Genomic DNA, 26039 nt, shown 5'->3' with positions numbered 1-26039 from the left:
CAGCTACGCCTGAACCTACAGCCCTGCCTAAATTGGCGTCTTGACCCACACCAACGGCTTGGCTCACACTCACATCGTGAACGATGCGCGGCTCCCGACCCACTGCGTCCGGATCCATTCTTCCCTGACCCACTCTGCCCTGACCCTTTCCTCTCGGACACACTCCAGACTGACCCACTCCGCCGTGACCCTCGCTACCCTGACTCCCTCCGTCCCCGGCGTTCGCGGGAGGACCTGAGCCTGCCCTGCGCGGGGTCGGAGCGCGAGTTGTGGGGGCGCACCGTCCGACCCATCGGGGCTACGATGCCCCGCGGCGTAACGACCGTCGCGCTGCAACTCCGCCGTCGGCCGATGGCGGCGCCACCGTCGACGGCAACCGGCGGCGAGCTCAGTGCGGGCTGCGGGCGGCGCGGTGGCGGGTGGGATTCCTGCGGCGGTGGACGGGGACGCGGCTACGGCTTCAGCACGGCCATGATTCTGCCGGAGCGCGGCGAGGACGACTCGAGCGGCGTGAGCTCGGCGTCGAGCGCGTGCGCGAGCGACACCGGCCGGCGCGCGCTGCCGGACGGCCATGCCACGCCGCCCAGTCCGAGCCCGGAACAGGCCGGCTTCAGCGTGTTCGGCGACAAGCTCGACCTCTTCATGGAGATCCTGCAGACGCGCGAGCGCATCCAGCAGGTGAGTGCGCTGCGGACCGTCGCCAGCCGGCCGCGGTCGCCTCCGCTTTTTGCCGGCGACACGGGGGCGACACGGCGGCGCGCGACCGTAAGAACTGGCTGGCCGGTTAAGCAGGCGGGTTTTTGTGTGCGGAGCCGGCGCCGACGCGGTGGGTGTCGCCCGGTGCCGGTGCGGTGAACGGGCCGGGTCCGCCCCTGTGCGGGGGGCGCGGTACCCGGTCTGTCAGCGGTGCCCGGTGTCGGGTGTCGCCCCGGCCGGTCACCGGACGCCACCGGCGATTTGCACCCCATGTCGGCTCTAATTGTGGCCCGCCGTGCATTTTGTAAAGGTCGGAGGGCTGTACATGGGTGAAAGTTCGGCCGAGTTACGACCTGTGAGGCACGTGCTCAGTACCGTAGAATGGCTAGATCAGGTGTCTGGATATGGGGCACCTTCCGGTAGAGTCCGTTTGATTTACTGTCTGTAGATTTGTTGCAACTTAATTCCCTGAATCGCAGCTATGAACAACACATCCCCTTGCGAACACCGTATTCCGTTTCTTCCGCCGTGTTTAAATAAGCGATAAGCTATGAAGCGTCTCACGAACCTCAAACCAGGTGCACATTCGCGCCAAGTTCTAAGGCACGGTGCGCCCCAATCCAGCACAAACGAGCCAGCCTAGCGAGCGGGTCTTGATCGGCATCGCTAACAAGAGGCTGGCGGTATTCGGCACACCAGCGATGCGAAGTGAACTGGCCGATCCGCGTCACGCGCCCCAATCGGGCCCGAGTCCGAGGTCTTTGTGTGTTCAGACGAGCCGGCCAATCCACATTCCAACTGCAGTGTCTCTACAATGAGCCTGTCCCGCTCCTGTGAACACGTTTCCGGCTCTTTGAGTCCGTGGTGGCTGGCCTGGCGTCGGGCCTCGGCGTCCAGGATGGCACTGACGTGGTCAGGCAGATGGGGCGGCGAGAGCCGGCAGCCGGTTCGGGGTTGTCGCCGTAAGCTGTGGGAGCTGCCGGCGGCTCGATCTGACGCTTGACGGACCCGAGCTGCTGTAGCCCCGATCCGACATATGACAGACTCGAGCTGCTGTTGGCCCGGTCTGACGCTTGACGGACCCGAGCTGCCGTAGCCCCGATCTGACATATGGCAGACTCGAGCCGCTTTTGGCTCGATTTGACATATGACAGACTCGAACTGCTGTTGCCCCGATCTGACATATGACAGACTCGAGCTGCTGTTGGCCCGATTTGACATATGACAGACTCGAGCTGCTATTGGCCCGGTCTGACGCTTGACGGACCCGAGCTGCTGTAGCCCCGATCTGACATATGACAGACCCGAGCTGCTGTTGGTCCGACGTGACGCATGACAGACCCGAGCTGCTGTTGGTCCGATCTGACGCATGACAGATCCGAGCTGCTGTTGCCCCGATCTGACGTATCCGCGCTGCTGTTGGCCGTGCCGGAGTCGACACGGGGTGTCCTACACAATTAATCCCATGAGTGAGTCGGCACTAAGGCAACACGCAAGCATATGTCTCACAACGACATCATGCTCCCGACTGAACATTCGACGCCGACATTAGACTGAGTATCAGACATTTTAAATCTGCAGCGCCTGTTGAGACTTCACATTAGGCTGGCCTTTTAAGCAAAGCGTCCAAACTAGCCACTCAATCAAAAAAATACGTCTCGTTCATATCAGCGTTGTGCTGTTCAACACTCTTGGAACCGATGGAGATTACATCGCTTTTGAATGGTATTATGAAGGGGATCGGTCCGATGAGTGACGCAGCTGCGGCGGGGCACGAGACCGTTAATTGGTCGGCACGCTCTGTAGCCTGCCTTAGAAGGAGTGGGGGATCTCTTGGTCGACGGGCGTCATGTTAATCTCATGAGTCTTAACTTTAAACTCGTTTAGCACAGTCCCGTGCTTCATGGACACAGACTAGATTTGGTGATGGCTGATAGTCCTGTGTTAACACGCTGATCGGCGCTGTAGCTAGGCTGGTACAACTCCGTATCATAGTCGCCTCTGACGTGCTGAGCCGCGACTTTACTTAGCGAGAACAGTCCCAACTTAGCGAACTCAGCCCTGACCCAGTGGGCGTGGCTCTGACTTGGCAGGCATGGTTATGACCAAGCTCTGCCCTGCTTGATGGGTGCTGACGTGACTTGGCGGGCACATCCAGGGCCTGGTGACCACCGCGATGACTTGGTTACCACGGCTCTGGGTTGGTGAGCATATTGTTGGTCGGTGAGCACAGCCCTGACTTGGCGAGCACAGCTCTCACCCCTGACCACAGCTCGGACATTGTCATCACCACTCTGTCTCCGTGAACTTATGCCTGACTTACGAACGCCACCTCGACGTTGTGAGCACAACCCTGGCTTTTCAGGAGCTTAACTGCATGTGAGTTACTAAGTGAGCTATGCCCACCAGCCCTGACTCTGTAAGCACAGCTCTGACTTGCCGAGCGGAGGAGGTGTTGGCCGCCGTTCCGTGCCTGCGAGGAAGCACGTGCCGCCGGCAGGCCGACACGCATTCCTCCCGGCGTCGCTGCAGCGCGCCACTCCAGCTATGCTAATGAGGCTGGGCATTGTTCAGCGGCTGGCCACGGGCTAACGGCGGCCGATGGCGAGCCCACGCCGACTGACAGGCAACACAGCGGAGCGGGAGCACAGGGAGAGCACAGGGAGAGCACAAGAGAACGGGGGGAGGCCAGCGGAGGGAGCACAGAGCGGGACGAGTGCAGGGAGGAGCAGAGGGGAAGAAGCAGAGGTGAAGAAGCTCAGGTTAGAGAGCACTAGACAGGAAGCGGACGGGAGAAGCATAGAGCAGAGAGCACAGGACATGGAGTGCGGGACATGGAGCGCAGGACATGAAGCACAGGACAGGACTGGACAGCTCAGAGCGGGGCGTAATGAAAGCATGACACAACCTCACTCACGCTAAGGCGAGACCCGTTTGACAGCAGACCAGACTGTCTGGACTTGACGAGCCGTCAAGGCTGTCGGAAGAGGCCGCAGCCGTTGGAACCCACACAAAGCGGGACCATCAGGACAACAGGACAACTGTCCGACAGGACAAGACAACCGCCCCGACCGTCACAGCAGGACCGGCTGGGTAACGCTGTCAGCACTGGTCTTATCTGCAGCACTGCTGACTGGCCAGTCAAGTCTGGCAACACTGCTGACCGGTCGGTCACGTCTGGCAACACTGCTGATTGGCTGATCACGTCTGGTAGCACTGCTGGCCGGCCAGTCACGGCTGGCAGCACTGTTGACCGGTCGGTCACGTCTGGCAGCGCTACTGACCGGCTGGTCACGTCTGGCAACACTGCTGACCGGCTGGTCACGTCTGGCAACACTGCTGACTGGCTGGTCACGTCTGGCAACACTGCTGACCGGCTGGTCACGTCTGGCAACACTGCTGACTGGCTGGTCGCGTCTGGCAGCGCTGCTAAGCGGCCGGTCACGTCTGGCAGCACTGCTGACCGGCCGGTGAAGACTGGCAGCACTGCTGACAGGCCGGTTGCATCTGGTAGCACCGTTGACCGGCTGGTCACGTCTGGCAGCGCTGACGACTGCCCTGTCGCAGTCGATCTGGCAGACATGTAGGCGCGCTCCGCTGCTCACACGGGCTGAATCCCGATCGTCTGCCCATCAGGCCGCCGCTGCGGGCCGGCCTGGTCAACCTTGTCGGTGACTCTCCCTCCCCTCCGCCCCCTCCCCCTCAGCCTCCCACCCTCGCCGGCCTGCACGCCGGCTCGTCACGGGAGGCTGAGCGGCGGGGAGCGGCGGCCCACGTGTGAAGCAGACGCCTCCCCTCCCTCTTCCGTCGAAGCCGGCGGGCCGGCGCCGCACCTGGAGACCTGAGACTGAGCGGCACACGTAGCTTACAGGAAGCTCACACGCCCTATCTGTCGACGGGCGATGTAAAGCATTGTTTAAAAACTGGCGCCAACCCCGATGCAGGGGTGCTGGCATGGAGCTGGCGGCTCTCGGCTGTCATCGGCACTGGTGGCGGCGCGCAACGTGCCCGGTGAATGCCAGCAGTTCGCGGTACCAGCCAAGTGCCGTCATCGTACCGCGTACTGCTCGAGTACCCCTCCGGTACTGACTCGGCACCGGTCGCCAGCACCCAGGGTGCAAGAACCTTGAACCTGACCGCCACGTGTGAGACCTCGCTGTCAGCCGCTGTGAATTAACCGATTTGGTCAGTGGCAGGGATTAGGTGTACATAAAAGCCTGGACAAACTGAGAGGTCCCGCTGTCTATGAAGATGTATTGCTGTGTATCCCTATGACCGCCAATTAGTGATTTAATTACCCGTGTTAGTGCCGTAGCCTTCATCATTTCCGATCATTTGGTAATCATAGTTATTTCATTACCTGTGTTAGTGCCGTAACCTATGTCATTAATGTTCATCTATTAATCCCGTGTTTTGCTCTGGAGAAGGAGGAACAATCCATACAGACGGACCCGGTAATCGAAGTAAAACCAGTGGTTAAAACGATTGCTGGTGGTAGTAACAGCCAGCCCGAGTTGATGTCGGTTCGATTCGGCCACCTGGCACGGGAACCCTCCACACCAACCACAGCTGGTAATGGACGACTGAATGGCCGGTCCCAGGTCCGTTCCAGCCGAATCTCACCGTCGGGCCCGCCTCCGTGGCAAACCCGTGCTAATGATATCAGGTCGTGACCCGGACTGAGCACGCTGGTATGAGAGTGCTCTTGTGTGAATGTTTTACAGGACCCGACCGGACCAAGTCCCCGCTGATAACCTACGAGCGCTGTCATGACCTGATTTGCTTTGAAGATCTGCTGATGCTGCACCGGCCTGAACAGATCTTTGTTGGTGATCTGTCAGCCGCTAAACTGATCTGTTTGCATAGTCTTTGGACGCGAGTCTTGCCTGTTTTTGTTGGGCATTGGCCTTGACCCAACTTGGTCATGCCGTGGGCCTGAAGGCACCGGCCTAGCCCGACCCGGCAGATTCGTAACGCCGCGGTGGCCGGTGTGCAGCGGCGCGTCGCCCTTCTCTGTGGCGCCGCGCCACATTATGAGTCACCGCAACGGATTCGCCCGCTGCAAACCGCGCCACCGCCGCCGCCGCCGGTGCCGCCGCAGCGCTGGTCCGATGGATTACACGCGGTCCGAGCTGAGCCAGACTAAACTGCTCGGGTTCGGGGCACGGCAGCGCGGGACTCGGCGGCCGTGTCGAGGCGAGCTCCCCCCCCCCCCCCCTCCCCCACCCCCGTCCGCCGAAGCGGGGCGGTGCTCCCGCTGACCCGCGTTGGCGGGGTCACACGTGCCGGCCGTGCACAGGCCGACCTAGTGGCCGGGTTGTGGCCGGCTTTCGCGCTGCTGTGAGTTCATCCGATAGCGGGCGTCGTCAAACGGGTCCCCGACGTCGCGTGTCGTTAGCGCCTGTAGTGTGCTGTCGCTGTGGAACGCGCGCTGTTCTAGCGCGCCGGTAGTTAGGCCTGCGGAGTGGAGCACGCAACATTAAAGGAAACGCGGTGAAGTCCCTGAAAACTACAAATCACGGCCATGATGGTGGTCCCTGGTCATCATCGAGTGATCTTCAATCCCATAAGTGCACTTCTCCTCAGCTGAGCCTCAGATCTTTGGTGCATAGATATGTGATCTTTAATAAGATCTTTGCTACATGGATCTTTGGTCTTTGATCAGATATTTGGTTTTTAATCAGAGATTTGGTCTTTAATCAGATATTTGGTCTTTGATCTGATGTTTGGGCTTTAATCAGAAATTTAGTGTTTAATTAGATCTTTGGTCTTTTATGAGATATTTGGTCTTCTATGAGATATTTGGTCTGTAATGCGATCTTTGGTGCACAGGTCATATCTCCTTTAGTGCACAGGTCTTTGGTGCACCTGTTCACAGAACTGCGCCTTGAGAACGCCGCTTGCGCCGGACCGGGCCCGATGCGCCACCTGATTCACGGACCGCCTGTCGCCTGCAGCGTCCTGCTTCGTCGCGCAGCACCATTCTCACCCTCCCGTGGGCCGGAACAGCGACGGCAGCTGCACTCCGCTGACGGTCTAATGGTCCTGTGTTTCTGAGCGCACGCAGGGCGCCAGCTGGGCCTCCGAATGATCGAACTCTGGCACCGTGCTCTCGCTAACTGCATCAGTGACCTGCTGGTTTTTGCACATCCGCAGTCATTTTTGGCATTTGGCAGACTTGGCTTCCCGTTCTGAACGGTTCGTACCCGTTTAATTCTCCTATCTGATTGTGCCTTTCAGGTATGTGTTCATTCATTTCGATTCCGGGTGTTAGTGCTGACCTCAAACCCTCCACACCTGTTCTATTTCATGTTGCCGGATGCCTCGTAACACGACGTGGTTTTGTGCGCACGTACATCCTTCACAAATACCTCCCGCTGCCTGTTCCGATTCTTTGTGCGCTCTGATTCAGATGCCTGGCTGTCGCGTTACATCCCCACCCGTCCCAACGCAAACAACTCCGCGCGCGTCGTATTTGGCTTCCTCTGCTCGGTCTCTGATCCAGTGATCCTCAATTGGACTCTGACGCCTGCCCAAGCCAAGGCTGTCTGTCCCGGTAGACGATTACGAACGACATAATCGGCGAGCGATGTAATGTGGATCTCATGGCGATGGTTTTGACGCTCTAGGCTCTGTGCCGCTGGGTAATCCGGCATCCTATAATTTGTGTGCGCGTGGGGTGGTTCGTGTCCAGTTCCTCACAAGCAGACATCCACCTGTTCCCTCAGCGCTCCCCCACGGCCTCATCCCCGCCCGGTCCCCGGCCGCGCCGCCCCGCCCCGCCACGGAAGCGGGGGGCGCCCGAGCGCACGGAAGCGGGACAATTGTGGGCAGCCAGCCGGGCGGAAGGTCAGATCAGCTCGACTTTCCAGCGTCGCCCGGCCCAAACCGGTTCTCGGCACCCTGATACTCGAGGAACGTGACCTGCCGGCCCACAAAGGCGGCTGCAAAGGTGTCCGCAGGTGGAGGCGTGTTTGTTGCTCATTGTCGCTCCGGTCAGTATGTCAGGCGGGGCTGGGCGGCGGCGCCGGCGCAGGGGTGCGCAACGCAGCGTCACTCCAGCAGGTCTGCGCAACCGCGCCTCGTTATCGCGATAAGTTTCAAGCCACGGGACCGCTAGTCCGCGCGGACCTCGTTGCCTCAGCGCCAGGGATCACATGCTTGTTAGCCCATGTCAATATGGCCGTGGTATTGACAACACGCACGCTGATAGCGCCAGTCGAGCGGCGCGCTGGACCGCTGACTGGACCACTGGTCCCGCTGACAGATGACGTCATTGCCATCGGCTCGTAGACAGATGAGGCCACCGGTCGGCTGAGGCGACCCGTGTTCAGATTTAGGGTCAGGCTGTCCGTACAGCGTCCTTGCGTGGCGGGGCCGTGGATTGGGGCCACGAAGCGGCGAATACCAGCATGCTGAGGAAGGGAAAGGCATGTCGTACGCGACTGGCGGCTCGACACAGCCCATTCCGCGTGCTGCACAAATAGGCGGCCCTGTTCGCCTGCAGCGCTTCAATGTCGCACACGAGGTGAGAAGTCGTAATCATCCGAATGTTTCACCTCAAACAAGTTGATACGTGAAATAATGGAATCGTTTATGCGTGGAGCTGCGTGGAAATTGTTAGTTTTCCCTTAGGCGTTATTGTTAGTTTTCCCTTAGGTCTTAGGCGTTCGTATATAATAGGTTACCAAAAGGAGACGTCTAACAAAACTGTCTAAGGAAAGATGCAAGCTGCTATCGGTTTGGTGATGCTGAACATAAGCAAATGGTGTGGAATTTTATAGTGTCCTTTGTATCGTCAATGTGGATCATAATCACTCGCTCTGTGTGGCGGTGACATATGTATTTTATAGCGTGGGTAAATGTAAAATCTCGTCACTCGAACTAGTTTACCACAAGCCATGCAACTAACAGTCCTTTGTCTTTTTGAGATCACGCGGTGATTTGAACGAAGGGACTAAGTATGTAAGAATCGACGATCCAGCCCTGGAGAGATGGAAAGAAATGAGGGGGGGGGGGGGCGTCGACTGCGTGATCATTCCGCTAAAAAGTTTGGCAGCCGGCAGGGTATAAGGAAAAAGGAACGAGAGAGAAAGAGAGAGAGAGAGAGAGCGAGAGAGAGAGAGAGAGAGAGAGAGAGAGAGAGAGAGGAGAGAGAGAGAGAGAGAGAGAGAGAGAGAGAGAGAGAGAGAGAGAGAGAGAGAGAGAGAGAGAGAGAGAGGAGAGAGGAGAGAAGAGGAGAGAGAGAAGTAGAGGAAAGGGAAAGAGAGGGAGAGAGAGAGAGAGGGGAGAGAGAGGGTGGGAGGGAAAGAGAGGGGTAGAGAGAGAGAGAGGGGTAGAGAGAGAGGGGGAGGGAGAGAGAGGGGATGTAGAGAGGAGAAAGAGGCGCGCCATATCTAGGACTAAAGACCCTATACGGCCGACCACGCGCGCTCGTGGCCTGTCACACGTCGTTACAGGCCGTTTTTGTACGTCGGCCTGCCATTGAGCGCCGCTCCTAATATATGGCGCCGCTCTGGGGTGCCGTCCCCCCCCCCCCCGACGCCTCCCCGTTGCAGCCGCGGCACGTCACCTCCTGTATCCACATCAGGACCTCGGGAAGGGGGAGGGGAAGCGGATCACGGTGTCACGGCGGCGTGCTCAGACGGATGATGAAACGGATGGCGTGTTCGCGGGCCGTGTGGGTAGTCATCGCAAGCCGCGGATCTTACCGACCAACGGTGGTGTTGCTGACCCTGGGAATTCACGGGTGAAATGCTGACCGTCCATGGATAGTAGGCGAACATAACTTGTCGGTTTTGATCTTCGGTATGGTGAACACCGCCAGCCGTCATCATCGGCTCGCTGTTCATGCGTCCGCCGGTTCACCGGTTCATCGGCTCACGTGTTCATCGGCTCACTGGTTCACCGGCTCACCGGTTCACTGGTGCACTGGCTCATGGGTTCATCGGCTCACCGGCTCACCGGCTCTCTGGTTCACCGGTTCACCGGTTTGCTCAAGTTCAACGCGAGCAAGCATGCACAACTCGTCAGCTGTATCATTCCCGCGGTTGCTCCGCACGCCTCTTTTGCGGAGTCACAGCCGCAACGACTCATGACTGTGACTCTGGCAACCGCGACACGAACCGCAGGCCGGTCGGTGCACCGAGTCCCGGCCCTCATCCGGTTCGCCCCGGTCACCGGAAGCGCCCGCAGTCGTCTGCGCCGGGGTTGTATCAGGTGCGCCGCGCGGCGCCGCTCCGCACCTGCCACCGGGAACCCCGCCGCCCGGCCCGCTGCGCCCGGCTGCGTGCTTCCAGGGCGCGGCGAGGCGAGCAGAAAGGCGAGGGTGCCGGCCGGTGCCGAGGTGCGCGAGCGTGCCGGGGACGTGAGGTGGCTTTCGCGACCTCACACGCTGCGGTGGCGGTTCTTCGGTGCGTTGGGCTGGTTTCCGTTGCCGTCAGTGAGATTTGGTCCGTCTGGCAGCCGCCTTCCCAGTCTGTGACTGCGAGGGCGACCTCGTCTGCGGGCCTCGCGAAGGTTGGGACAATGCTCCGGCGAGGTGGCGGCGGCGGCGGCGGCGGCGGCAGTGCACTGTTTGTTTATACACGGCCCGGCCGTCAGTAGGGTGGGGGAGGGGGAGGCGGCTGGCCGCTCCCCAAAGTGACACTGCCGCGACGATAATCAAGCAATGGCGACAGGGTGTGAGCCAGAGCAGCGGCAGCAGGCGCCAGACCAGAAGTGGGCCAGCGCATGGTCCGTGGCGAGAAGGGGTGCGATGGAGGCGTCGGCATAACGCCTCCTCTCATTTGCGACGCTTTAACAACTGGTGATTAATTAGCAGGCTCACTGAGAGACTGATATATTGTTGGGATGAAAGATGGTAGACTTGTGGCGATGGGTGATAGGTTCTCAAGCTGCGCTCAGCCATGACAAGCAGCCGTCTGTTGGCTAAGATGAGTTTGTCGTACTCTTCCTCATTGGCTTCACCTGACGCCGCGGGATTCAGAGTTTTACTTGTTGATAGATGATGGAAATATCACCGGGCGTATGGTTCGTTTCTGCTTATGAAGTGCTCTAGTCATCTGGATCACGCGGGTCGTTGATAATCCGCGCGGGATCATATTTGGATTCGTCTTGGCCAGCTTCTTGCTCGTCTGACCGATTCTGGACCGTTGGCGTTTGGCGCGCTATGCATATCTCCATTCAAACGACGCGCCACGGATCTCCAGTGGCATGTGACGACCGGCGGCGACCTGCCTTGATCAGTGGTCTGATCAGCCGCTTACTCAGCGATGGCCTTCCCTGGTCTCTTGTAACCCCTCTTGGTCGGCGGTGACCTGTTTCGGTCAGCGGTACCAGTGACCTGTAATCGTCAGTGGTTACCCTTGACCTGTAACCGCTAGCGGTGAACACCCCTCCGCCATCGCCCCACGCCCGTCGCGGGGCGCTCCCCCACCGTACCGACCCCCTCCCCCCCCCCCGGCCGCCACGCCGGCCGGCCGCCAGTCGGGCGGTTCCGTCACCGCATTGCATTGGCCGGGGACGCCGTCTGCTTCGGCCGGGGACGTCGGCCCCGGCCCCGGCCCCGGCGGCCGGACCGTCTGCAACATCTCAGCGGGCGCTGGGGCCGCGCCGCCGCCTCCGCTGCCGCCGCGGTCCTGGACCTTGTTGGCCTGGCTGAGTCACCGGTGACGTATTCCGACCATCGGTCACCGGCGGTGACCTGTCCAGGTCGGTGGTCACCGGCGGTGACCTGTCTCAATCAGCGGTCACCGGCGGTGACCTGTCTCGGCCAGCGGTCACCGGTGGTGACCTGTCCCGGTCGGTGGTCACCGGCGGCGGCTGCCAACACCGCCGCTCGTGTTTCCGTGAGTCGCTCGCTCGTGATCCGTAAGAGCGCTGAATCGGGTAATGACATTCAAGGAGCGGAGCGTATGCGGAGGTTGTCTAGATCGGTTTCAGATGCACGTAAGGATGGGCGCACACGGGGAAGCGTGATACAATGCGGCTTCGTGGTTATCTGAGCGTACAGTGTAAATAATAGCGCGGCTGGGCGGCGCAGGCGGCATGCCTGAGCTCACATGGCTTCATGGAACGCAACAACATAAACCGGAACTGTGAATAGCGGAAAGGCGAATAACGGAAACCGTGACTTTACCCCGGTCGTTCCGGACAGGATTAGATCCAGAGTCAGAAGCAGAAGTGCGCTCTCAGCAAACGGGTGCACTTAAATGCATCCTGCGTAGTTCGCGCTTAAGAAGTGAGTGGAAAGGTTGTGAACATCCAAGCTCAAAGTTAAATGGGCATCAAGTAATTAGCCGGTCGTTGGGGTACTGCACCATGTGCTACACGGGCGGGCTTGCGTTTTTTTTTTTGTCACAGCACCAGCCTGTTTCTGATCGAGCTTAGACCGTGCGTGCTTTCGATGTTAAGGTCATATTTGCTGTCAGCCCTCGTATTAGGGGCAGGGCGCATATGAGAACGTCTGTAGATCAGTGCTAAATATGCACATTCGTCACGCGCCGCCAGTATGACTTGTTTCCGTTTCCACAAGCCTGTGTCGCCCGAAAGAACAATGACCTCAGTGTCGTGACCTTTGCTCGCTCTTTGTGGCCGGCATTCCAGCGAATATGCAGATGACATCCGATATAAATTTGCACGCTCGAATTTAAACCCGCGCAAGGCGTCGCGCGATGCATTGCAAACAGCTCGCCAGCGTTATGACAACTGGCTCAAATTGACAACCTGCAGAAAACTAGCCCCCCGCGCCGATCCAATTGTGGCGCGGCGTGCGGCGTTGTGCGGCGATCTCGCCGCGGCTGCGGCCGTGTGTCACCTCACATCTGGCGGTCGGGACCCGGGAGGTCCCGCCGCCTCGGTCCCGCCGCTTGGCCCCGCCGCCGTCGCCGCCACCGCGGGCCCGGCGCGGGCTGGCAGCGGGCGTCGATGCGCGCCCGGGCCGTACAAAATTAGCGCCCTGTACGTGACCGCGGAATTCGTGCACCTCGGCAGCCGCCGCACCCGGCGCGGGCGCCCGCGAGAGGCGGCTGCCGGCGGCGGCGTGGCACCGCGTCTGTCAGCATTCGTGTTTCCCCAGTCCGTTTCTTTGAAGCCGCCGGCGCCTGGTCGGCTTTTGCACGAGACTCGTTGGATGCGATGCAGCGCTCGTCTGAGTGCAGCTGACGGATGGATGACGTCACGTTGGGCCCGGTGCGATCACGACCGAATGCACGCACGAGCTCCACACGTGCCAACTGGAGTAACGCGCTGTGACGCTGTTGACCTTAGCGGTGACGTCAGGGACGTATGCAGGTTTTTGCATTGGGCGGGGTGCAACGCCTATCCCCTCACCAAAAACTGATTTTAGCGCCCCGCAGGCGGGTGAAGCGGGATGTTTAACGACATCCGATGTTTCCAGTCTGCTGGTGGGTAGATTGAAAACACCACATGTACCTTGATTTGTAACTGTCGACGTCAGTTCAGACGCGTATAATGCATGTGCAAGTTTGATAAGAAGTGGGGGCCCGTGCCCCGTTCGCATCTCCCCGCTTGAACACGTTACTGGGTGACGTGCACCGATGGTGACAGTCTCCCAGCCAAGCCTAACTAGCGTGCGTGACCCATCGCTGCACGCGCAGACGCCATTTGCTCTGAATACTCTCACCGCCGCATCAACCGATGGGTGTTTGCTGACGTTATCGACGCGATACGTTCTCACCATGATAAATTCGGTCTTGTCTTATCCCGGCTGTATATACTCCGCGTGAGTGGGAGCCGGGCCACGAGAGCTTCAGCCAGCACTCTGGCCATTTCGTCTGTCACCGTTGGCTACCCATCATTTCGGTTGTCAAGGGCAGCCTAGAATAAACACCCTGGAATGACTGGCTATGCGCTTTTTTCCAAGGCATCCTGGACGATTTGCGCTTCCGAGACCGTGGTTGCGCTTACGCCAACGCGGAACCAGTTGACGACATTACGACAAAACAGACCCTGGCCGTCCAAGTGACGTGTTCTTGGATACCCACAACAGCGGCTGTGATGCTGCTCGAAGAGTAACGCGATCGCAGCAAACAAACGGGTTTGGTGCGAGGTCGCTTGCTGGCTGGTGCAAAAGCAAGAATGATAGTCAATAGCATACATCACATTTCCGTTTCCGTACATGTCCTCCACCCCCGGCATGGTTTTTACATCATATCCTGTCGTAACTTATTGTATCCTACGATGACTCACCCTGACGTAGTTAGGTCACATATGGTGGAAGTTAACGTGTGGCTTGATTGCTTCTGTTTGAGGAGAGGTCACTTCGGTTATAGGGCAGTTTCGGTTATCCATAGCTATTTCGAACTTCGGAGTATAAATATCAAGATTATTTTTAACCCCTCAAAGCTGCGGACTTTGTATCAATAAATGAAAAAAAATAACATCATCATCTATGGCGACGAGTGCTGCGCCCAACATGCCTGTTTATAGGTGCCTAGATGAGCTGGCCTCGTGGCCGTCCGCCTACACAGGAATGCGACAGTGACCTAATGTTTACGGCTCGGTCGGAACCGTGGCGGACATCGCGGGGTCGGGTACACAGATTGTCGGTGTCAGGATCCGGTGGCAGGCACTTGCGACGGTCGTGCTGAGGCCCCGAACGGGGCATCGCTACCAAACTGGCAGACGCTGTGCGGTGCACGCAGTGTGCCATTGCCAGGGCGCTGTGTGGAAGATTCACTTGACTCTTCGTTCGGTGACGGCCACCTGAAAAGCACCGAGGGTAATATTTTTTTCTTAGATCGGTGGTAAGCCAGGTTGGCAGGACATGGCTGCCGGCAGAGGGCGTTTTCGTGAGTTACGGTCTTTTTCTTCTGTCCGGTTTCATCCCCGCGTTCTAGTACCAATTTATCACTATCGACGCGCGCGTCTCTTATGTGCCGTATGCGGCCAGCGTATTGCAGGCCCGCGCACCTTACATGCTCGTCCCGAACAGCATCTGAACAGTGCTTCTTCATCGGCCCTCACGGTCCTCATCCCGCTGCAGGACCTGCAGACCGATGTCGAGGGCTGCAGAACGGCGGACATTCCCCCCGGCTCGGAGGATGCCCATCCGCCGAAGGAGGTCGTCCAGCTGTCGAGCCAGCTGGAGCAGGGTCAGCACCACTGGGACCAGCCTCAGGAGCGGACCAGCAGCTTCAGGTCAGTGGCTCACCGGCCGGCGGCGGGTATGATGCCGCGTCGGCCGGGACTGCTGGTGCCGTGTGGGTACGGGCGTACCCAGACGGCATTCGGGGTCACGCCGTCTGTGTGGCCTTCATAGGGTACCAAAACACGCGGTTTGACAAATGACATGATTTGGTGGTCAGTGACGCCCTGGCCCGTAAACATGAACTATCACCGCATCACGCCAACTATCACCGCATCACGCCAACTATCACCGCATCACGCCAACTATCACCGCATCACGCCAACTATCACCGCATCACGCCAACTATCACCGCATCACGCCAACTATCACCGCATCACGCCAACCACTCATCGAAACGCCGGCCGGTGGTATGCTTCGCCTCTGCTGTACTGCCGCTGAAGGACACCGCTGAAAGAAAGATGCACCATCGTGCCGCTGAAATATGCCGTTGAAAGAAAGATACGCCGTGGTGCCGCCGAAAGACACTGCAGAAGAAAGATGCCTCCTTGTGCCTCCGAAAGATATTGCCAAATGGCAGCTTAAGCAAGCCAGCGATGTTTCCTCCAGTCATTCTGACTTTGATCGCTGAAAGTTAATCGTGGGGCCGGTTGCACTCAATGGTGGATATAAAAATGAACCCTCATGTGCCTGAGGGTAGAGCAGGACCGATAATCCATAATGCGAAATAGCCACGTAACAAAAATAGAACGGAGTCTGGCATTTTGTTCGGCATTTGTTAGAGGTTCGCTCACTGTGCCAGGCATACAGCATCAGCATGGGACGCTGCTTGGGGACCGACGGCCGGTCTTTACCACACGAATATTGTCATCAATGCACGGTCATTGCCGGTGTAAGAAACTGCACAAAAACGTCAAGAGGCCTCTTTGATTATATAGGTAGAGACCGAAACGGATTGCTTGTGTTATTATGCTGCGTCGAAAGCTACACAGAGCGCGTGAGCATACAATCTCAAATGAGCCAGAACTGATGTAACCGGTACACACCAGAACGGCCTTGATTCATTCACAACATCAACGTTAGTTAATACGAAGTGATCTGACCCTGACAGAGCATGTAGCGTTTCCCTCGTCAAAGACGGATGTTCAAATAACACGTAGGTTTGTTCTTTTGATGTAGATTAGGGTTGTCAACTGAGACAACGTGCTGAGACCGCAAGAATATTTCCGATTTCAAGATAACACATTGAGGTCACATTGGACGGGCGGTGACACTTGTTCGCAGGCGTCATGACCCATCTGACATGATCTCATCACCTCATGCCGATGACCAAAGGCACGATGGGGCGAAAGTGAGAAGGGAGGGGGCAAAAATAACCCGCCACTCGAAGCACCTCCAAACCATAGCCATCAACCCAACTTCACCGCAGATCCACCATCTCAGGTCATCCGAAAACGACCCGTCGGTGCCGGCCTGGGATCAGAGCCACCTCCACCCCCTCGGCCGCCGCCCCGCTGACAGTGTCCCCCGGCTGGCTCGCGATCCCGGCGCGCACCTCCACACTGGTGTCGCTCGACCGTGAAGGTCACGGCGCCGGCTACTGGTACCGACGCTGCCCTGCTTTGACTGGTGCCGCCAGCCCCGGCGTCCGGCCAGCCTGTGGAACGGGCAGCGGGGTTCAGACCCAGCTACCGGGGTGATGCAGCGGTGGGGCGTGAGCTGAGCATCAGAGGGATATAACGCTGTGGATAATTGCATTGGCGGTGGAACACAAGTGACGACCACTGGGGCACGAAGGCTACCGCCAATAGCACACAAATCCGTTTTCAGTGGGGCACTAAATCAATTACCGGTGCAACATTAGTTCTGAATGAGTCTTTGGCCGCATTCCGCTACAGCGAGGAACACATAAAAACGACCAAAAACCGGCTGCAGAAACACACCCGACTAACAAGCGCACCTAAGCATATGTAGAGTGGAGCGTAACACAATGATCACCGAAACGAGCGTTGTCAATCAGCAAAACGGAACACCGAACCTACCCGCCCCGAACCCGACCATCATCGCCCTAGGCACCTGCCGAGTGCCGGTCCGTGACCGACACATATCAGCTGTCATCGGCGGTCGTCGTGTGGTCTGGCGACCCCAGTAATGAGGTGTGTTAAACCAGCGCCCAATTAGGGCTGGCCAGGTTTTTGCCTGGACCGGCTGCTGATCTGTGTCATTTATCGCTTGTACGTGTCATCCATGGAAATAAGGTGATCTGAATTTACTGAAATTAGACCTAGCAATCAGTCAAATGTTTAACAGACATTCTGGTGTTTGAAATGGGATCCGGGTGTCTTTTGATATCCCAGTCGACGCGACCGCCGGGCAGAGAAGTGGTAACGTTTACTGCAGAAAGGGAACACCCTTATTTTCCGTGCATTACAAACCCGTTGACCTCTCTTACACGCTGTCTCTCAAGCTGGGCAGCCCGTGACCCACCCCAGCCCCACATCACGCTCTCGCTCCTATCAACACTCCACGCAGCTCGACCACTGCCAGTTCTCGCAGTGCTCGGCCAGCGGCCGGCCCCACCCCGCTGTCGGCCGGCCGTGCACGCCGCCGTCGCCGCCGGCTCCGTTGACCGGGCCGGCCGTGTACGGGTTGGGATAACGACGCACCATGAGTGGCGGGCGGCGGCCGGCGGCGGCGCCCGCGGCGTTCTGCCGGCCGGCCGGCCGACCGCCGCGCGTAATAACCATCAAGGCCGCTGCGGCCGACGCCCCGGGCCGCGTGCAACGCGCCGGGAGCGGCCCCAGTTAGCCGACGAGGGCCGCGAGTCGGCGGCGGCCCGAGATGGGCGCCGGGCACCGGCGGCAGTCAGATGTAACGAAGTCGTTAGCCTAGGAACGGTAGTCCTGGCGCGCCGGCGGTCAGAGAGCGGCTCGGCGGAGAGCGTCGGACGGGGATGAGCTCTGTGATGCGGCGCTGGTCGGAGATTAAGCGCTGTGAAGTGGCCGAAGGTCGTGATAAGGCCTGGGCGATGACGGGAATCAGGGACAGCGTGGCTAAATTCGTCCAGTTGGGCGCCACTGAGACCAATATTAATTCATGGTGTCAGACCTCTGTCTCCTCAGCGGCATGCGCTTCCATCGTGCTGTGCCTCCCTTACTGTTAATACGTTGCCCTCTGGCCCCGAATTTTCACATCCTGACTTGCCCGTTCAATTCGCCTTGCCCGAATCGCACAGATGCCGGGTTGACCGCCATCTGACCCGATGCAGGCTGGTCGTTGCCCAGCGAACGGAGAAGCAACAGCCAGTGGCCCCATCGCGTGTGTGCAATAGCATGAAAAAGATCGGTCTCCCGGGCTATTAAATGGTTGAACTTCCCATGCTAGTCACAGGTGAGCAAAGGAAGACAGCAACGGTCAGAAATGGCAACGGGAGACTGTTGTGGTCAGAAATGACTCCTGAAACGGAATCGGTGTAAAAGAAGCACTGGAAAACGACATGGGCCGGGGATGTGCGCGCACTGGAAGACGGTGGTGTTCCGAGATGAGCGTTGGGTGTGGGAGATAATCACGGGCGGCGCAGAATGCGTTTCGATAAATCTGGCAGTAACAACTCCAAGTTTGGGGGAAATTGGCAAGATTAAAACGATTTGGCAATATAAGATTCCCACTCCGGCAGTGCTACTACAGCTTTAGCCTACACTCCCGCATATTGTATGCGTTCAGGAAAACGGCTGTGGCTAGGAGCGACCATGTAGAAACAAAAGCGTCCAACCCTCGTGTGGATGTCATTGGATGCTGTTCTCTGTCGGCTATTGCTGTTGACATACATGCTGTCGTTTACTTGCATCGATGGAGCTGGCTCGTAGTTGGATGAGATCGCGGGGGGAACAGTAAGAATCAGAGATGGCGTAGAGAAACTCAGAGACGAGCGCAGAAAAACTCGGCGACGAGCACAGAGAAACTCGGAGACGAGCGCAGAGAAACTCGGAGACGAGAGCAGAGAAACTTAGAGGCGAGCGCAAAGAAACTTAAAGACAAGCGCAGAGAAACTAGAGACGAGCGCAGAAAAACTCAGAGACTAGCGCAGAAAAACTCAGAGACGAGCGCAGAGAAACTCAGAGAGGAGCGCAGAGAAACGTTGGTGACGGGCGATTGCAGGAATTGACCAATGGTAAGAAATGTAATGAAAATGACAGTAATTATAGCCCAGCTGGAATGACAAATGAAGCCAAATGAGGAGTGAGAAACGGCGGTACTATTTAGAGCGCACAGGAAATGACAGCGGTTGCGGACGGAGGTATGATGTATGCATGGCCTCCCAACCGTTTCAGCTACGGCTGGAGCTGACCCATAGTCATCCCAGACAGGCCATGCTGTCCCCCGCGGCAGGTCTTCCAGACAAGTCATGCTGTCCCCCGCAGCAGGTCTTGCAGACAAGTCATGTGTCACCCGCAGCAGGTCTTGCAGACAAGCCATGTGTCCCCCGCGGCAGGCCTTCCAGACAAGCTATGCCGTCCCCCACAACAGATCTCGTTGCTCACCGTGTCATGTTCTGAACACCGCAAGCGCCTGGAGTGTGTTTACATAGGTTAATGCAGCTCACAAGGCTATGAGTGCAGTACCGACGCTCGTTATGAGTCCCTTGTTTTTAAGGGAAAGCCCGTCTCATGTAACTGCTGTTTTCATGAGCACTTAGCCCTGCCCCGCGGGTTGGCGCGGTGGAGAAATTAAAGTTTACACCCTCTAGCCAGACGTGTTCAATGAGCCATGCCCTTCTGAACGTGGGGGATATCACGTGTAATAACACTCAGCTCATGATAGACCAGGATGCACCCCAACACATCCTGGAAATGTATGTTTCATAGATCCCTGCGCTCTTCGTTTGCGGCCAATATTTATGACCAAGCTTGGGACGTCTGCGAGGTCAGAATTGTTTATCCTGCAACCTTCGCCGTGTACAAGACGCCGTCATGTGTCTGGCAAGTGTGCTGACGAGTTTTAAACGCCGATGTTTTTCATGCATTCCCTTTTATGATTTAACGACATAAACAGAGCCGCTGTTTCCGCAGCGCCCTCCGGCTGTCTCGTGGTTGAGCTTGGCTATGGTAGAGCCTGATTGCACTGTAAGGGTTTGTTCGCGCCGCTAGCTACTTCTGGCTTGGGTTTAGGTTTTACCAGGAAAATTACAAAGTTATTCATTTTATAATCTCGCCGTGCTATGTTAAAGGGAGTCAAGAAATGTATCGCTATTGGTCCAGATCCTTATTTTTCGGCAGTTAAGCGTAGTTTGTCAGCGGAAGTGAGATGTCCTTTACACGTATGCTTGTAAGTCATCAGACGTGATTTCGAAGTGCTTGGGCTCTTCGCCTGGCTTTTTGATGATTGAGGCCACAGAACTATAGTTCCTACATTCAACAGCATGCATATATATATATATATATATATATATATATATATATATATATATATACGTATATATATATTTGTATATATGTATATATATATATATGTATGTATATATATATATTGTGCATTTGCATGTGGAAACAAAACCGGCATGCAGTGCCTCGGACGTCCGATAACTGATCGCGAGCATCGTTTACCGAGTCGTGTTGTCTGTCCGACATGGTTTCACTGCCCGCTAGTTTTGTTTTTTACAAAAGTAATCCCAAAATTAGATGCCCCGCATCTTTCTCCTATTTTATACGAGCTTTCGAAAACCAACCCTTCAAAATATTTGGTAGGAGCTTTGGAGTTCCAAGCCATCTTTTCTTAACGCCGCTTGTTTCCCCGAAGCTAAAGTTCAGAGACGTAAGAGGCTTGTACGTGTGGTTGTCATGTCCTACCCACTTTGGGGGTCCCAGATCCGCCCGCCATCCTGGGTTTCAGCTTCCCCCAACTTTGAGAAGAAAGTGTACTACAGCTGAAACGAAATTGGATTTTTGGCGAATTTTGGGGGCAACTTTCATTACCGTTTGCTGCTCAGTCCCCTGCCCCACCGCTCAACGTATGGTGTGAATTTCCATGATTTTTTAAAGCTGCCCAGTATTTCGAAGTCGGGCGGACTGTCCGAATAAATGTCCCCAAATACCATCATATGAGTGACCGTTCCAATAACATCTGATAAATGCACGTGCATAACCGGCTACAGTGACACTGCCTCCAGGTCAGCCCTCTTCTCATCTCTTCCGAATCGATGGACTGGTTACGCGGACTTGTCGCCTCACCCCATCCCCTTGTGATCTTTCACCCGCCACATGGCACCCGGCAGCCGTATTTACCTCGCCACCCGCGACAGTTGACGTCAACAGCACCCCTCCGGCGGGGAGGGGTCACCGAGAGGGGGGAGGGGTCGCCCGGGCCCGCGCAGATGCCGGCGACCAATGGCGGGGATCAGCGATGAGCTCGGTCAGTCACGTGATCGCGGCGCGGCGGCGTGCCGGCCGGTGACGTGACCGGGGCGTGGCGGTCAATTCTGCTTCGTTGTCTGGAGCGGTGTCTGCGGCGACAGTCACGCACTGGCGACAGAGCACGTGGGCAGGGACTCTTCCAGCGAAGTAAGCACGTCCTAAAAAGTGGGTGGGTCAGACTCTTCATGGAGGTCATCATTTACCAGGCATGACCGCTGGGTTGATGCAACACTTTTGCGTGAGGAGATGGGCCATGGTCTACTTGGCGTCATGTCCGCGATGCGAACAGGGCACCTTGCTGGCTCAAAGCCAATAATGCACTTGCTGGATTGATGGAGCGATCACAAACAGACGTTGATCGACAGCTTAAAATTGGCTTCGGGAGGAGGGGGCGGGGAGAGAACGTGCATAGCTGCGTTATGATCCAGCACCGAGTGGGGGCTTTATTTTTACCTATTCAGGGTTACGGTTGCTTGTTGCATACGACAACCTTTCACGAACTCCATGGAGTTCCGCAAGTGTCACGCATAACGCGACAGCACGAATAGGCGACGAATTGATGAAGCGCGTGCCACGGCATAATGGGGACCAACGACCAGCAGCTGCGATCAGCCGAACCAGGCGTGCATGTGAATGATCGCAAGACAGCACAACAGAGTATATGTTGTGCTATTTGTTGATATGCCATGCTCTGTAGAACGTCAGCTCGCACCAGAGCGAAGCACGCCATGGCGCAATGTCAGTCAATGCGCGCCATTCTCACAGTGCCGTCCATCAAGACCCACACGCACCAACGTGGGTGCGCGATCAAGAGCCAGCCCATGGGCCATCGAGATCATGGTTTATTCCAAACGAGGAAAAAACTTGGTCTGCACTCCTTTTTATTGATTTAAATGCAGTTGATGACGACCTTTTAAACTTGCCATTACACAACTGACCTTGGGCATTTTCTAAGATCTGATGCTGGTTTCTTTACGCGTGGTCACAGACATGTTTGCACGAACTTCAAACAAATACCTTTCGCAATCAGCCGCTGTCTGCGGCATGAAAACGTCTCGATGTCTGGGTGAAAATCTGGGCTGTCCAGACACCAGGCATCAGAGGTCGTGTAACTTACAAGGTGGCCGGTTCTCGTTCTCGATATACCACACCACGGATGCAGTTTATTTCCATTTTGGTTTTGGTCTTTTCCTTTTCATCGTCGCTGTGGTTTTCTCGCCAGGGATAACTCCCACTTCTCCGCCATCAGCAGTATACTTATTCGCACAAACGACGCACTGAACAGGTAAAAACAACACTACACGAACGGGAAGGAAGGTACACCCAGCTATTCCGCACTTGGGTGTGCCCCTGCCACCATGCTATTACCACGTCGTCTGGCAAAAACTAGCATTTGTTTCCTGGACCAGCACGCGTCTGATTTGCGTTTCAATGGCCATTGTGTCATCTAGCCGTCACCAGCTTTGATGCCAGCGTCGCCCGTGTCTGCGACACGCCTAGCTTGGGTCACGTCCCTCGTACAGAGCGTGGCGTCTAGTCACTGGGCCGTGACATGGCGGAGGACAGGGCCCGAAAGACGACTGATGTTATTCACTGAAAAGGTCGCCTGTTTTGGTAGGCGACGCCGGGAAAAAAACACGTTTTTCTCGCTTTCACAAAGAGCTGTAAGCAGTGACCAAAAAACTAGGGTAGCGGCTATCGGGTGATAGGTTCAAGATGCATGTAAAAGCATGTATTGTTTGGCGCATGCAGCCATCGAGGTCATGCGCAAAGACCATTGTTACCAGTCGAGCAATATGGATCCCACAGAAAACATTTAATTAATCTCAGCAGAAATACAGTGACCAGAACTCAACAGATACCACAAATCAAATCAAATCAAACTATTTTTGTCAGCCCTCACGTCTAGACAGACGAATAGCCTGAAAGCCCGCACCAATAGCGGACACAAACGGGACCTGATGGGACGCGTCATTCGTATTCATCCGCCGCCTTCCTTTTAAGACGGCTCACTGCGGCGCTCCCAGGTGACTCTTGTCATCGATTTCCCCCGCTCCTGTTGGTGTTCCCGCCGCCGGCCTCCCGTGGGATGCCGCTCGACTCAACTGGGGCAACACCTCGAACCACTCGTCCACCGCGTCAGGGTCCCGGAAAAAAATACAGTGAACTCTGTGGGTTCCGCCGCCCCGGCAGCCAGCCTCGCAAAATCAACTGGCGGTGTCCCCCCAATGCCCTGAGTTAACGATGGACAAACACGCCCCAGTTTGGTACTCACGGTTGCGTCATCGTTTCGTTTCCGAGGGTCACAGCTGACGCCAAGCAAAGACAATAATTAATGGCGGTTAGAATGCGCTGCGAGCGTGGATGCTGCAAACGGAAAGCGAGGAGAGATCCAAAGGCACTTGAAGTGAGGAGTGAGATGCACTTGGATTCGAGAGTAACGCTCTCGAGAGAATCGCGGTAAGAGGAACGAGAGTAACGCAGCGCGACCTCTGGCGCACATCGTTCTTCATTTTCCTGGCTAACCCAACATTTCACTTCGAAATAGGAATTCATGTTTCTGATCCGTTGTCCCATTAATTCTGGTGCAGACACAAGGCTTTTAAGATTATACAACAACATTCTGGGCAAATTGAATTGTCATCTGAGAAGGCGTCTCCTATGCAGCACCGTTGGCGATACGTTTGCGTCTGGTTTCATCCCTGCCTTGTTTGTGCGCGCTGAAAAGCTTCAGTCCTGGATCTTAGACGCTTTGCGCTTCATGAACATTTTCCAAGGTGCTTCGTTATTTGCCAAAAATTGAACTGCAGCGGCCAACTACGGTCATGTATTGTCTTACAACACTTGACGTTTAAATGTTATCGTGTCGTTCCCGCCACGTCATGTTGACAATTCCGTCATCTGAGTTCAATACGGAAGCTCTGTGTCTACTTCCATGAAGAGAATGTGTTACGGCACAGTACGTTATTATGACCATGGCTAGGACAGAAACATGTTATCCATGAGCGCCTGCATGCTTGATTGCGCTAGGATCCGTGCCGAGGCGGGGAAGCATTAGCGCCATCTGCACACTTGTTCTCATCAGCAGCGACATCGCACGGACGTGCCCGCAACTAACGAGACGCCGCGCTAGTGGGCCGGGAGTACACAGGATTCGAGTTGTGAGTTATGGCACGTGTTTGCGCACATGTTGGGTGTGTGCCATCGTTGATCGATTACTGAGGATGATTTTTAAAACCAGGTCAGCTTGACATTCACGCGGCCAGGCTACAGTGACGTCACAGCCGTACGGTTACACGGCTAGGTCATAATGCTTGAACCGGAGAGCCACGCGATTACCACGGAGACCAGTAGGCTCTGATGATCTACCAGAGATAACTACGATAACAGATAACTATGATAACAGACAAGATATGACTGGCACGGCGGAAGTATCATGCGATTTGTGTCCTCCGTCACGTTTAGACGCGTTTCCTCTTACTTTGTCCAGAGCGGACATGAGTGGAGAGTGGAGATCGCAGGTACGGCCTCAGGCGTGGCGACGGTCACACTAACGTTGATGAAAGTTGGCCTAAGATCCTACTTCAACTTGAGAGACGTGTATTTCCGCACCTTTGCCACCTTCACTTTTCACAGCATTCCCCCCATCAATCCTACAGATCAACAGATATACAATCAACAGATATACAATAATACAGATCAACAGATATACAATCCTTCAGACATACAACCACCTGTGTCCGCCGCAGTGGCCGCTGAGGTCCACCTCGGCTGACCCGGCGCCGGTGCCGTCCGCAGGTCGCAGGCGGAGCTGGGCCGCGAGGGGCGCGGCGGGCTGCTGCTCTCCCTGCAGGAGCTGCTGGAGTGGGTCATCAGGAAGGAGACGGAGCTCAATCAGCTGGAGCCGCTCCGCGCGGACGCAGCGGCGCTCCAGCAGCAGCAGGTCGGTAGCCGGGGCAGCGGCCAGTGGCCTCAGCCGGGGCCTGACCACTGCTGCGGCGAGACACCGACAGTTGCTCCGCTGCAGCCCGGGCAGCGGCCAGTGGCACCAGCCGGGGTCTGACCACTGCTGCGGCGAGACACCGACAGTTGCTCCGCTGCAGCCCGGGTAGCGGCCAGCGCCGTCGCGCCACGACAGACGACGCGGCTCGGAATATTCGGCCGCTCTGTCAGCTGATTGTGTGCGGAATGTCTCGCCGCTGCGCCAGCTGATTTTACGCAGTGTTTAGCCGTTTGCGGCGAGTTCGTGTTTGTTCGGTCGTTGGGTTCGATTTAGCTGCTTTTGTAAACGAACAAGGGACTGGAGTTTGTTTGTGGTTCAAACGGGACGTCGAAATGGTTGAGTCAAGGTGCATCTTAAGAATGTTGTTCTTCGGTTACACTTTTGCCTGCCAGCATGCTGCAACTGTGAATCAGCGAACATAAATCAACAAATTCAGATGATGGGGTCATGCGGATGCCATTTGGATATAGCAGAAATATCAGTACCACGACACATACAATCGACGCAAATTATCATCCAAGCTATCCACTTTCTGAATGCCGATAGAAATTGTTTGGGATACGGGTGTAATTTCGCAAAATAGACTGTTTTGGGAGGACCGAGCGGAGGAAAACTGCAAAATCTAACCCAACTTGTGGCAGTAGCAAAAAAGATGCATATCTCTGGAGCTGGCCCACTTTTCTCTCCAAGCTGGGATGCTGCGTGTTTCTGCTGTAATGGCTGCGGATCACAGCGTTCGCTCTCGCGCAGGAGGATACCCGCTCTCTGCTGCGGGATGCTACGTGTTTCTGCTATAATGGCTGCGAATCACAGCGTTCGC

At 56.4% G+C, this 26039-nt stretch overlaps 1 protein-coding gene across 1 annotated transcript in view; it reads left to right on the top strand.

Moving 5' to 3' along the window:
* The first annotated feature begins 445 nt into the window (after positions 1-445).
* The window catches only part of LOC119095555 (dystrophin), a 47934-nt gene continuing 22340 nt past the window's right edge, over positions 446-26039 (top strand). The window contains exons 1-3 of the mRNA XM_037218408.1: positions 446-678; positions 14705-14859; positions 25015-25159. Of these exons, the coding sequence (XP_037074303.1) occupies positions 472-678; positions 14705-14859; positions 25015-25159 (507 nt within the window). The 5' untranslated portion in view covers positions 446-471. The remainder of the gene's footprint in view (positions 679-14704; positions 14860-25014; positions 25160-26039) is intronic.

The sequence above is a fragment of the Pollicipes pollicipes genome, unplaced genomic scaffold (assembly GCF_011947565.3).
Source record: "Pollicipes pollicipes isolate AB1234 unplaced genomic scaffold, Ppol_2.1 Scaffold_4219;HRSCAF=4965_pilon_pilon_pilon, whole genome shotgun sequence".
NCBI lineage: Eukaryota > Metazoa > Arthropoda > Thecostraca > Pollicipedomorpha > Pollicipedidae > Pollicipes > Pollicipes pollicipes.
This window is presented reverse-complemented; position numbering and strand designations above follow the sequence as displayed.